The sequence below is a fragment of the Cyclopterus lumpus genome, chromosome 24 (genome assembly GCF_009769545.1).
Source record: "Cyclopterus lumpus isolate fCycLum1 chromosome 24, fCycLum1.pri, whole genome shotgun sequence".
Taxonomy (NCBI): domain Eukaryota; kingdom Metazoa; phylum Chordata; class Actinopteri; order Perciformes; family Cyclopteridae; genus Cyclopterus; species Cyclopterus lumpus.
Genome location: NC_046989.1, coordinates 9301126 through 9313988, shown reverse-complemented (window position 1 = coordinate 9313988; position 12863 = coordinate 9301126). Strand labels below are relative to the sequence as shown.

The 12863-nt window shown below is 42.3% G+C and overlaps 1 protein-coding gene across 2 annotated transcripts in view; it reads left to right on the top strand.

Moving 5' to 3' along the window:
* Positions 1-12863, top strand: part of stxbp5a (syntaxin binding protein 5a (tomosyn)) — a 79105-nt gene that overhangs the window by 23776 nt on the left and 42466 nt on the right. For both annotated transcript variants that reach the window (XM_034528056.1, XM_034528057.1), the window contains exons 3-4: positions 6926-7007; positions 8493-8593. In XM_034528056.1, the coding sequence (XP_034383947.1) occupies positions 6926-7007; positions 8493-8593 (183 nt within the window). The remainder of the gene's footprint in view (positions 1-6925; positions 7008-8492; positions 8594-12863) is intronic.

Sequence of the window (12863 nt, the reverse complement as noted above, 5' to 3'; positions counted from 1 at the left end):
ATGAATCTTAGGGACATCTACAATAAATGTGTGTGTGTGTGTGTGTGTGTGTGTCATAGTGCTTTCCAAGGTGAGTGTGTGGAAGCTGAGGCAGCGACAAATACACAGCGCCCCATCGCAGTTTAATTGTTTGCCTGCATAATAAATCAAATGTGTCAAGGGAGATTATTTAAACAAGGACTGTGTTAAACAAATGAATCACCAGTTTGCTCAACTCTAGGTTTTTCCTTGGTGCGTGGAGCTGTGTGTCGGGGCCTTCGCATTGCATTTGTGATCTATTTGCATGCATTTCTGTATGATTGCACGACAATACCCTTGTTTTGTCTTTTCCCCTTCATGTCTTTTCCATGTTAGGGAGCGTGAATCTCATGGCTTCCTCATGCTCCTCTCTGTCACTGATGGATGTGGTGCTGTGCTCTGCCAGAGGGAGAGGAAACGAAAACAAATTAACACAAATAAGTCTTCGGGGCCCTTTAGAGCTGCAATGGGTAATATCTCTAAAAGTCAGAGGGTGAAAACCTGCATCCAGAGAGCATTTTATTGCTTGCACTGTGCACAGCATTTTAGTAGGATGCTATTCATTGTTCCCCGCTGTTGCTAAGCGACAGCTGAAAACCTGTTTAAAGGACATTTTTGCTCAAGTTAAGACTCACATTTCACTGACCGGTGTGCTGCTCAGCTCAACAAATGCCGTGCCCTTTCTGTCCAGAGCATGTCTTCCATTGCATCTAAACCAAGAAGACCATGTCAGCGTTGTAAAGAGAGGTCCCTGGTGGACACACAGTATATGCCTTTTCTATTAGAGTACTAGAAATAATCTAGAATGTTGTTGATCTGATACCGTACATTTCCAAATGCATGCATTGTGACCAAAGCTTTAAGAAAGTATGGTTGCTGGAATGTGTCAAAACAATAATATATCGACTTACTGGTCCATTAAAAAGGATTTGCAACATAACTATCCATTACATACATTATGCGCTTCAAAAAAGCTATTATCAACAAAAAAAATGATAAAAACAACATCAAATGTGCCAAGTCAGGGTGGAACGCCAAAAAGGCTGACTTCAGGAAGGTAGCAAAGTGGCTGGTAATATAGCAGAGTGCCGGCGACAGTGCAGGGATGGATCCAGGGAGATGCAGCTCCCTCAGCAGCCTTTCAATTTGATGTGAGAACAGCCGGAGGGACGGTGTGAGATGAGTGACATGGAAGCTATTAAGCATCTTGAGGTCACGTTTTGGAGCAGTATTATGGAAGATTTGTAGGATATCATGTCCAAAGGGGAGCTGAGTAATGAGTGGGCAAACAGCTGAGTAGCTGAAGTCCTTTTGTGGTTGCGGTCTTTACACAATTGTTGTTTCTGAAGGCTACTGTGTTGTTCCTTGTTTTTTTGTTGTCAAGACATTCTTGTTTTCCCCGATCTTGCTCCTATGTCCTCCTCATTTCTTTCACTTTCTCTCTGTCCTCCTTTGACTTACATTTGTGCATTGCCTCTCTTCTGTTCCTTCTGTTTTCTGCCGCCCAGCTTTTATCGCCTCCTCGCTGTCTCCGGGTCGAGTGCAGAGCAGCTTATGCCCCGTGGCCCCGCCTCCATCTCTGGCAGGGTGATGTATGAGTGGCTAGCTTTGACGTCACTTCAGGCCCAACGTCATAGCAACTCAGTGCTCCCAGGATTGCTCTTTCTAGTGCTTTCTCTCAGTGCCTCTCCCTTAGTCCTTCTCCTCTTTACCCTCCATTATTCACCTCTTTCTTCTCCCTTTTCCTCGTTCTCTGTCTCCTCGTCAGTGACATCTCCTCTATTTTACTGTTCCCCTTCCTCGCATCCACAACTTTGTCATGCCCATCATTTTTTTTCTCATGTTAAAACTTGCCTCTCTTCTTTATCCATCCTCTTCCGTGTCACATCCTTCTGGAGCTTTCTATTCTCATCTAAAGCTGCATCCTCTCCTTCATTTCTCTATGTATTCCTCTTTCAGACATACACATTTACAGAGACGTGCCATGTTGGAAGTAAGCAGACAAGCAGCAAGCCAACTCTTCCCTCATGTGAAATACAGGCTCATCCCTATTGAATTACACTTATCAGGGTCCACTCTGGATAACGTGGTTTCATAAAACCTGCAGTCTGTTTCCGACTTTACTCTCTGTGACAACTCTGCTTTGCCAGATGCCCAATGACTCACCTTATCAGGAGAGTTTCCCGTGGCTTTGACAAAAGAGGAGCAATATAAAAGTGAATTATCAGTCAACTTTGACTTCCAGAATATCACAGGAAAATGTCATCGGGCTTGAATGAAGCTGACCCACTTTCTGCTTTCGCTCTCTGTCTTCCTCTCTCTTCCTGTCTTCTTGTCTCGTGCCCATTGCTGCCTGCGGTCAGTCCGTCCACTCGTTGCGTTGGTTCAGTGTGGCAAGTGGAGGCCTCGCTTGGTTAAAAAGAAATGAGGAATGCTGTTGTCAGCAATTGTGACACATCTCCTACTGAGCCTGTCCCGAGTGGATGAAGTCGAGGCGCTTGAGCGTAACGTTGGGTCATGTTTGTTAAAACAGTGGAAAAAACATGGAGATGTCGAGGAACTTTTCCCGTAAAGTGATACGTGTCTTTTTACGATTCAGGGAAGGTCTATTCGATTTTTTTTATGGCATTTGCAGTGCTCAGAGGACTTGAAAGGAACATTTTTGGTCAGCAGTTCAATATTACTTGTGAATCACACGACCAGTAATTTTAATCTCATTCACTTGTTCCTATCTTTGAACCAAATATACAATATAACAAAAATTAAATGTATTACGTCCTCTGTGCATGATACTTTTTCCAGGTGTATCGACATGTTTTTTTGCGTGGGTAAAATGCATTCAGTTAATAACATGCAGGATGTTGCACCTTCCATTTCTTTAATCCTTTTGAACGGTTTTGTAAATGTTATTAGAGTGTGTCAAAAGCCAGTGATGCGAAAACAACCCACAGAAATGGGAATGATGTCATTTCCCACACTGGCTTGAAATCGAGGTAGAGACACACTGCCAGAGGAAATATGTATTTTATAGGAACAGTGGAAAATAGCTACCCAGTGTTGGAGGTTTACAAAAACAAGTAAGTAATGAGTAAAGATTGAATTACCTTCACATCTTGAGAGCAGCAGAAAGGGGCATTCAAATACATAACACAGACAGAGTGGTCCTATTTATGGTCACACTATATCACACATGTTTTCTTATTTTTGAGCCAACAGTCAATGATGAGCTCATTATTTTTAAACAATGAATACATGATGTATTGGTTTATTATAATGTTAACTAAGATGTTAACCTCCTTACTGGCTGCTACTATTTCATCTTTGAGAAACATATATATATATATATATATATATATATATATATATAAAAGCCAACAGTGGGTGACATTAACCTTGTGCCATTAAATAATTAAGGAATATTGGTTTGAGTGATTTCTAATTTAAATGCTTCATGATTGTCATGATTCATTTGCGTAAGTATGTTTTAATTGCACTTTCTCACATTTTCTGGTTATTGATAACACAAACTTCTGTTTCAAGAAAAGCATTTGCATGATGTCATCTCTTTTTCTCTCTTGACTTTCCAGGTTATTTTATGCACACATTGGAAATGCATAAAAACATGTGGGTGTAAACACTCAAAATCAAATGCCATTAGAGCATTGAGACATGCTTCACTAAAATACCCATGGACTGATTAATTAAGTCGCTCTTAATTCAATGCATGTAAACACAGAGAGAGGAATACAGAACTGTATTATACTAAAACTAACTTGCTTGTGGGAAAATTCAGTCCATGGCCAAATTATTTGCACATTCTTTGGCACTGAAGCCAAATCTTCTCCCATTGGATTTGATGTCTTGTTTTGGCCTGCTGCATTTTTATGATCATTATTCTGCCAAGATCCACTTGAAACATGAACATAATCCATCTTTTTCCCTCTTTTGATGGTTTGAATTAATTTTGCAGGATGTTTTTATGAACGCGGATATGCGCTTCATGATTATGTGCTTGTGGGAGGGCGGCCTCTCTTCAGACAGAAGAGAAGTGAGCATTTTAGAAGTGCACACTAAATCCTACCCTCTCCCTTTCTGTGACCCTGAAATATTTGTGCTATGTTGTGCCTATCAGAACATTCGTCAGGCATTTAGGAAATATAACCACACGGTGACCTAAAAGTAACATTACTGCATTTTTGCCGTCCAAGTCAGTCTTTTCTCAATTTAGGGAGCATTTATTAACTTATTACAGATCAGTTCATCTGCAGTTTATGAAGAAGATATGCCGACTCCAGTAATTACTTGCATGTACAACCAGTAATTCAATTGACACTCTTGTGTTTTGGCAAACAGCAATGACACAAGAGCCACTTTCTCTCTCATCACTTTTACACCTCTGAGAGTGGAAACAATTAAAAGCGGAATTATTCCAGCTTTTAGGCATACCGTACATCCCAATGTTCATTATATGAGCTGATCTAAGCTAGCTTTCTGTTCCTTACTTGCACATTTTGGCCTGCATGGACGTAACGTCAGTCTGTGACAGTGGAGCCAGAAGCAATATCCTTGAGCGTAGCAGCCATGTAGGTCAAGTGGAGAGCGCATCGGGGTCCTCTCTCCTCATCCACTGGCCCTGACACCGATTCTGTGCGCGCTGATGACCATTTTTGACTTTCACTTAAAGTCAAAGAACTTTATTTTTTTATTTCTTGCAGTAAACTTTGCATTTTCAGTTGAGCAGGGACCTTGTGTCACTCTACATATTTCACTTTGTCTGAGGCACCACTGCTGAGACCTGAAACAGCATCTCCTCTCCTCTTTTTAGAGCTTGCTCTAAGGTCTCAGTTGGACTGTTGGTGGAGTTATAATTGTTTTGTATTGCTCTTATTTCTGACTAGACAAACAGGGAAATGCATGGTTGCATTAACAAGTGCATAACAACATTGTTTGTGACTATTATAAAGTAAAGCCTAAAGTGCCACTACTGTGACAGTGGATGTGTACTGTACTGCATGTAGGATTCAACACCATGCTGTGATTTACTAAAAGAAACTCCAAAAAATACCAACCAATTATTCCGATAGATCCCACGCCGTGTTCTTTTAGTAAAAATGTTACACTCCATTTACTTTTGGGAGGTTTAAAGTGGAGTGAGACAGAATTAAAGGTGAACATAAGAAGTTGTATCTTAATCTCATAAAGGTGAAGAATCTGATCATCATTGATGTTGGTGGCGCCCTCCATGTGTAATAGTTTAGGTCTGCTCAATCTCTCTGTGAGCTTAAGGGCTGAAATCCAAAGAAGCTGGTAGATTTATCCTGGACAGGGACTCACTGGCTCAGAGCTGAAGTTCTTCCATTGCCTGTCAGGGATGGGGAGGTCAAAGCTTAATCCACCTGAGGAGCTGAGGGGCAGCTTTCCACACAGCACAGAGGCCACAGAATCACTGATACCTTACATAATAGCCAATGAAAGGAGATTAAAATATTGGGTGATAAGATGACAGGATGAAAATACGTACATACTTCACTTGTTTGCTTGCTTACTGTTGTGTATTCAGTCCAAAGGGGAAAAAAAGGTGTGAGATGACGGCTCTGTTGATGAGGTGGCTTTATTCATTGGTGTGGTCATAACACACCTCAGGAATGATCATATGCATTACAGCTTAATAAATGACACCTGTGCCTGTCTGGGAGCTGAAGACGCAGTTTGCACTGTGGGAAAGGAGGACTTGATTATTGGTGTTTGAATTATATTTTGAGGACTCTGCTGGTTCTCTTGTTGCTATTGTTATCATTATCATTTCCAACATGTGAAGCAGTTTCTTTATGATTCATTGTAAAACAAGGGAATGAACTCTTTCCCGTAGTCTTTCTTTGTCATTCTCACTGTTTTCTATGTGAATGCATAAAAAGAGATACTCTTATAACGTTTAAATTGAATCTGTTTTCATAACTTACTGTGCAGTTCAAACAGTGTTTTACTTGGAGGCCTCTACAGGGAATGTACAGCCACTGGTCGTATGCATAGGGATACGACCTCACACACACACACACACGTACACACGCACGCACACACACACACACACACACACACACTAACTGATGATGAGCAATAGTATCGCCCCCAGGTTGTTACACCTCTATGTGCCCCCTGTATGAAAAATGGCCACCCCCCCACCTTAGCCCTGAGAGTTATGGGAAAAATGAATGGCTATAATCAGTAAACTCACCCATTCACTCTCCTCAGGAAGAGCAGCCAGTTATTCTCCGTCAGTCCCTTCTCTCTTCCCTCATCTCTCTCTTTCTCGATCCTCCCACCACTCTGTGCATGTTTTCTCTCTCCTCTGCATCTTTTATCAGAGTTGCTGATCTCTGTATAACTGTATTCCCTCTCTCTCGCTCCCTCCCTGCGATTTATTTTCTCATCTGCTCACATAATATCCACCTCTTCTCTGCTGATTCATTTATATAGATTTGAATATCTCAATTCTCCCCCTCCTTCCATTTGCTCGCCCTCAACCCTGGTAGGTTTTTTTTTTCCCTCGCTGCAGCACTGCCAATGTTCTTCTGGTTTGTTTTGACTTTATCTGCATTCCTCCCAAACACTTTCTTCTGTTTAACATACAACTGTTACTGCAACCTGAATAATAGTCTGAGGTGCTCTTAAGTGCCTTTTTAATATAAGAAAGTATGCTCTTAAAATAAAATTCACTGTGAATATTCCATTTTCCTTCCTAGCAAGGAACCAAGTAACAGATGTCATGACCTTTTGGAATCCGGTGTAGCAAGGAGCTAAAGACCTTCAGAAAAACACCGTATGAATATTCAGTGCTGCCATAAACAAACAAAGACGAGAGCTTTGGCGTTGCATACTACTGTATGTTCCTTGACAGAGAACCTTTCAGGTTTGGTCGTCCAGGCGTGGAGTGTTACTGTCAGCATGAGAGTGGAGCGGCCGTCATCCAGCTCCAGTTTCTCATCAATGAGGTAGGTCACAAACAAACACGAGTGACACATTGGAGTCAGAGAAATGTTTATTACTCCAGTGAGGCATCTGTACTCACCAGTGCTGTCTCACAGAGACAAAGGCAGGTCACTCTGTGGGTAAAGTCTGCTGTGCTCTATGTATTTAAATAATACTTAAGGGCAGATTCATAAATACTCATCACTGGGTATTGCATTTCACCCCTTAAAATGTTCTAAAAGTAGTCCCCACTGTGCTGTTGGAGGTAAGGAGGTATGATGATTGTACTGGTAGCCTTCCTTTTCTGCTTATCGCCCTTATGTCTTTCCATGTTTTGGGGCAGTGAGCAGTTTTCTTCCATATATGCGACTGTACCAAAAGTAGGATTACAAACTTGAGGTCCCGTGGTATTAGTGGGGCTGGGTTTTACTGGCACACAAGTTTGCACAGAATGCCTGGTCACACTCTTCTTTCTGTGTTAAAATTAGTTAATGATGCTTTGAGGACTTTGGCATATTTGATTGAATGAAAAAAGAGAAAGACAATATGTCTTTAACTTGCACCAATATATTGGTGGAAAAATGAAGGGTACCGAATACGCTTAACAACAAAAATTTAAATAAACTAAAAAGGTTTTCATGCAGTGTGCAGGTTTTTTTGGTTCTCATTGATCCACTTGTCAATAACACTTTTCGGTGTAATTGACAACTTTATAGAAATTGTCAGTTGATTCTAACCAGATATCAGCGAACATTTTATAGGTATTGAATACCTACAGCTTCTTGATTCATGTGGCAACACATTAATTACTTAATCTTACTAGAAATGCTGTATTTCATGCTTAGTAGTTGTGTGTGTGTGTGTCTGTGTGTTTGGTGTGTGTGACTGACAATTTCAACAAACCCTGTGTTATGTGGGGCTGCAAACAGGACACTGGACCCAAACGCCGTCAACGATGGAAAAGCAACTTTATTGCTAAACAGGCTTCAAAAACCAGGATACAAAACACGCACACAAGATCTTCCACGATCTAGACAAGACGAACCGACAAAGGGGAATGACACAAACAGGACTTAAATACAGAGGGCTGGTGCAGATGATTGGACACAGGAGGAAACAATCAGCGACAGGGCAGACAATCACAGGGACAGGAAGTGCAGAGAAACAGAGGACACAAGAGACAAGGACTTCAAAATAAAACAGGAAACACGACACAACACTACAGATCCTGACACCCTGAGAGAGATGGACATAATTTTTAGTGCCTCTTCCACACGCACATACATTTACATACATCTTTATGAGTCATTGCTGTTACTCGGGAGAAAGATGCCGGCCTAAAATCAGTTTTCAAAGAGTGCAGCGTGACTCGTGCATGTCAGGCCAACAGAGAGCAGTCTGTAAAGGTGTTCACGGACATTTCTGTCATTATAACCTACATGTAGTTCAATGATGGTAACTGTGATATCTTCGAATATAACATGAAATGACCCTTTTTGCTGTGACAGGGAGCGCTGGTGAGCGCCCTGGCTGACGACAGTGTTCACCTGTGGAACCTGAGGCAGAAGAGACCAGCCATCCTCCACTCCCTCAAGTTCAGCAAAGAGAGGTAAGAGGGGCACACTAAACTGCAAATAACGAGAAAGACCTCCTGCTAAGTCGATGTGTCCGTCTTGCGACCACTCTCTTTTTCTCCTTAATTACGCCCTCACACTCGCTCCGTTGCAACATGAACCGTCTCTTTCTGCGCAGGGGCCTGTGTCACAGTTTGCTGCCCGTGCGAACTGTTAGTTCTCACTGACTGTCATGCTGTATGCAAACAGACGGCATTTCCTTTGGCAAATGTGTCTCTGCGCTTGCTAAACTGTGCACGGGGCAAAGGAGGCGACATAGAGGCTCTCTCTGTGGGTCTCTAACTGAACACTCATTATCTGGCTCACTAACTCTGCCTTTGAGGGCTTTCCCATCACCGCGGCACACGTGTGAACCTACCCCAACACCTGAGGATTTTACACCGGCAGGTTGTAACACACACGCACGCACACAAAACACACACACACACACACACACACACAGACTATAAACATAAACACACACAATCAATTAATATCCACAGCATTTAAGATGGTGGATGGTGTTTGAAATTAAAACTTCTGAGTCTTAGATTTATGTGATAATCATAATGAGAAATACAGTTATCAGCCAAATACCATCTAACCATGCGATCATATAAGTCCAGGAACCTATGATGCATGTCGTCCCCTCTCACGCTACACCCTTATTTAGTGTCACCCTTCTATTAGGCACTTTATACAGTTGGCATGTGATACCATTTTCAAAACTGTCCTTGGTGCTTAATTAAGGAGAATCCAATATCCAAGGACTGTGAACAAATGCATAAAAAAAAGAAGAAGATATTTTCTATCACCTCACCCCAAGGAAGTTTCTGTCCACTGTCTCCTCCAATCACAGATGCAGCGATAAACCATCAGAGCCAATCATATCATTGGCCAGTGATCTGTCACAGTGAAAAGTGGCGAATGGGTTAAACATCAGAGCCAATGATCTGAGACAGCACTGATGTGAGGGACAGGTGGCCGGCAGCGTCTTTTAGGGCGGGTTGTGTTCTCGCGTAGGCGCTTGACCGCCTCTGACATTTATTAAGCACCGCCGTCCAACGCAACAACCTCGAAAAACGCAGCGGCAGAAAGGAGCAAAGTCCCTTCATCTCAAGAGAAGTCAATTGGAAGAAGAAGCTGCAAAGTCACATGAGACATTTGGAACGTGAAACTGAAGCAGTGGGCAGAAGTGAAAGAAGAGGCTTGAGAGGAAGAGCAGTGGAATTTGGGGGAGAGAGAGAGAGAGAGAGTAGTGGAATTATATGAAAGAAGGAAAGAAGAGGAACGGGTAACACAAGCATGAAGAGGTCTTGATGGGGACCAGACGTCCCACTCATTCGCTTTTCTCAACCCATTAAAATATCAATGGAGCCTCATGACTGTCAGGATCAGTCATGATGTTTCACAATACCAGGTTCTCTATGGCTATTTGGAAGCCCTCAACTTAATAACGACAACTTGTTTATATTATTCAGTTAGGTTGTTTACTGTTTTATTTACTGTTTATCTTACTATGTCTTGTGTGGACGTTACCTCTTTTGCTGCTGTAATCCTGTAAATTTCCCCTCTGCGGGACTAATAAAGGATCATCCTATCTTATCTTATCTTAAGTTTGCATCTTTTTTTATCAGGTTACTGGTTTCCTCCCACATGCCAAAGCCATACGGCTCAGGTGAACTGGAAACTTAATTGTGTCTTCGTGAATGTGTTTGTCTACTTAAGCACAACACTTACCAGCTGCGTTGCAAGTAATTGCATCATCTGCCGCGCATCAGTTGATGCCTATAGCACAGGCGCCATAGAGACACTGATCCAGGGCGTTAATGCTGGTTGGATGCAGTCGCAAAAGGCTGCTGGAAATAGAAAATGAGCTTATTCTGACATGTTTTCAGGCTCCAAGACGAAGCCGCTTCGTGGGCTTACACACTAATAATGGGCAAGGTTGTGATGATGATTGTCATACATCATTGTATGTGTTGCCCTTTAAGGGTCCTCCTGTTTCTTTTGGCACCGCATGCTGGCAGGTATTGATAGTGAATTTGTATCTCACCTGTACATTGGTATCATATTGTATACACGTTTGCTGATTCCATCTTCCCCTCTCTGTGAACTGATACACAACTCTGCAGCCTCCAAAGTTATTGGGACCATCAGGTTCTAGTTCAGTCTATCTTATTTCAACTTTGCTATCACGTCTTGCACGCTGAGAAGCTTTTAAGATCTCTTCTCGCTAAAGGCTATAAATATCTCTCTACTTTGTATATTTTTATAAAAAGTCTGCACACGGCGGTTGCTTTGTAATATAGTTGTCACAAGAAATAGCATCCGGTTACAACAATGGTGTTTAGAAGATCACAGCTTGAAGTGTCATCAGAAGGTAACAATGGATGCTGAAGTATGTAGCAGTGTGATTGGTTTATGGGACACATTGCAGGTTTGAATTGGACAGATCTGTAAAACCTATAAAAGTCGTAGTCACCCACTGCCACTCTATCCCATCTCCTCCTTTTGACCTTTGCTCCTTTGTTCAAAGCTTGACTTTAGTTTGTCAGGGTGCGGTGGACCCAACCATAACATAATCCAGCCACGACAGCCTCCTAATAGGGTGCAATGGGGGAAAAAAAGGAACAAAAGACAAATAAATCAATGTTTCCTGGCTTCTGAGGGCACCATTCCAATACTCAGAAACACATCCTATTCTCCCACCTTCCTTTCTTCTTCTCGCCTTCCTTAGCCTGATCAGTATTCAAGTTGATGGGGAAAAGCAGTGTTGCAGAAAGCCCTCCAGCGTAAGCATCCATTCACATCATATCACAGGCACGAGGAGAGAGGAGAGGAGAGGAGAGGAGAGGAGAGGAGAGGAGAGGAGAGGAGAGGAGAGGAGGAGTTGAGACAGACTGGGCCTCAGCCAGAGAGCAGTGAGTCAGTCTGTGAGTAGGAGTGTGGGGATGGAGGGAGCGCAAAAGAAATCCTGCCGAGTCATTCTGGCGTAGGATGCTCTCGTCACCTCCTGGCCTCACAGGAATGCACTGCAGATGTGGCAGCTATCATCAATGCAGCACACACACACACACACACACACACACCGGTACACAGACAACATAAATAAGACCTCTACTGTTACTTTCTCTTTGTATTTTAGATTATTTGATTTCAGAACACTAACTTATTGTATTCTTGATACATTTGATTCTAGCTACTTGAATGTTGGCTTTCCAAAGCTGATCCGAGTCACTTAATATTGGAATTTTAACAGCTTAGATATTTCTTAATTGAGACCCTGTTCGTAGATTGGGTTCTCTGGACTCTCTGATACATAATGTTTCTGTCAGTCGCTTCCCCTGCCATTATTGTGCATGATTCTTTAATAGATAGTTTGAATACATTACATTTTTCCATAATATTTTTAAGTGTTAAATAATGAGTCCTGTTACTGCTTTGCTGCAGCAATAGCATACTCATTACTGGAACTAAATCGTAGTGTTTCCGTAGTGTCTACTCAGCCATTCAGCAGTTTGTGATTAGTGCTTTGCTCAAGGGCAGATTAATGAATAAAAAATAAAAATCCCCAAAAATAAATCAAGTCAGTATTTGAGCAGATGGACGGTGACTTTCTAATGACGGACAGGCACACACAGTCCTCTTTGATAGGAACGCCACATAAAACCAAACATTGTAAGTGATGGCTTTCTAAAGTGTGCCTCTCTCACTTGCAGTGACCTCTCATGCGTCGAGCCCACAGTGCAGTTAACCTCAGAGTTGTGTGTGGCAGGCGTCTGTCATTTCTGAGGCAACGTGTTTGGCCCTGAGCCTGCGAGCTGGCATCTGCCTTTGTGTGTCGTGACCACTTGAAGCAGGACACTTGTGCATGCACAACAAGTGTGAACACAATGACAAGCACACTTGCACAATTGCACAAACAATTAGTCGCACGCAAAGAAATGGAAACACACACACGCGCTGCTAATTTGCGAGTACATTTGTATAATTATGCTTCTTGCCACTGCCTCTCAGTCGGCCCTCTAATACTGGCTCTAAGAACACCTAATCAGCTGGCTTGTATGTGCGCCCATACACAGATCAAGCATATTTATATACAACCATAAAGTGCATATAAGAAGTAGATGTAGGTATCGCGACGTCTCCCATTGGATCTGCATCTTGCATTACGTCCGTCGCCGTGTGGTTTTTTCTCAATCACAGTAAGCCTGCCCTAACGCATACCTTGTTCAATGGGACCATTTACTAAATGAACATCAT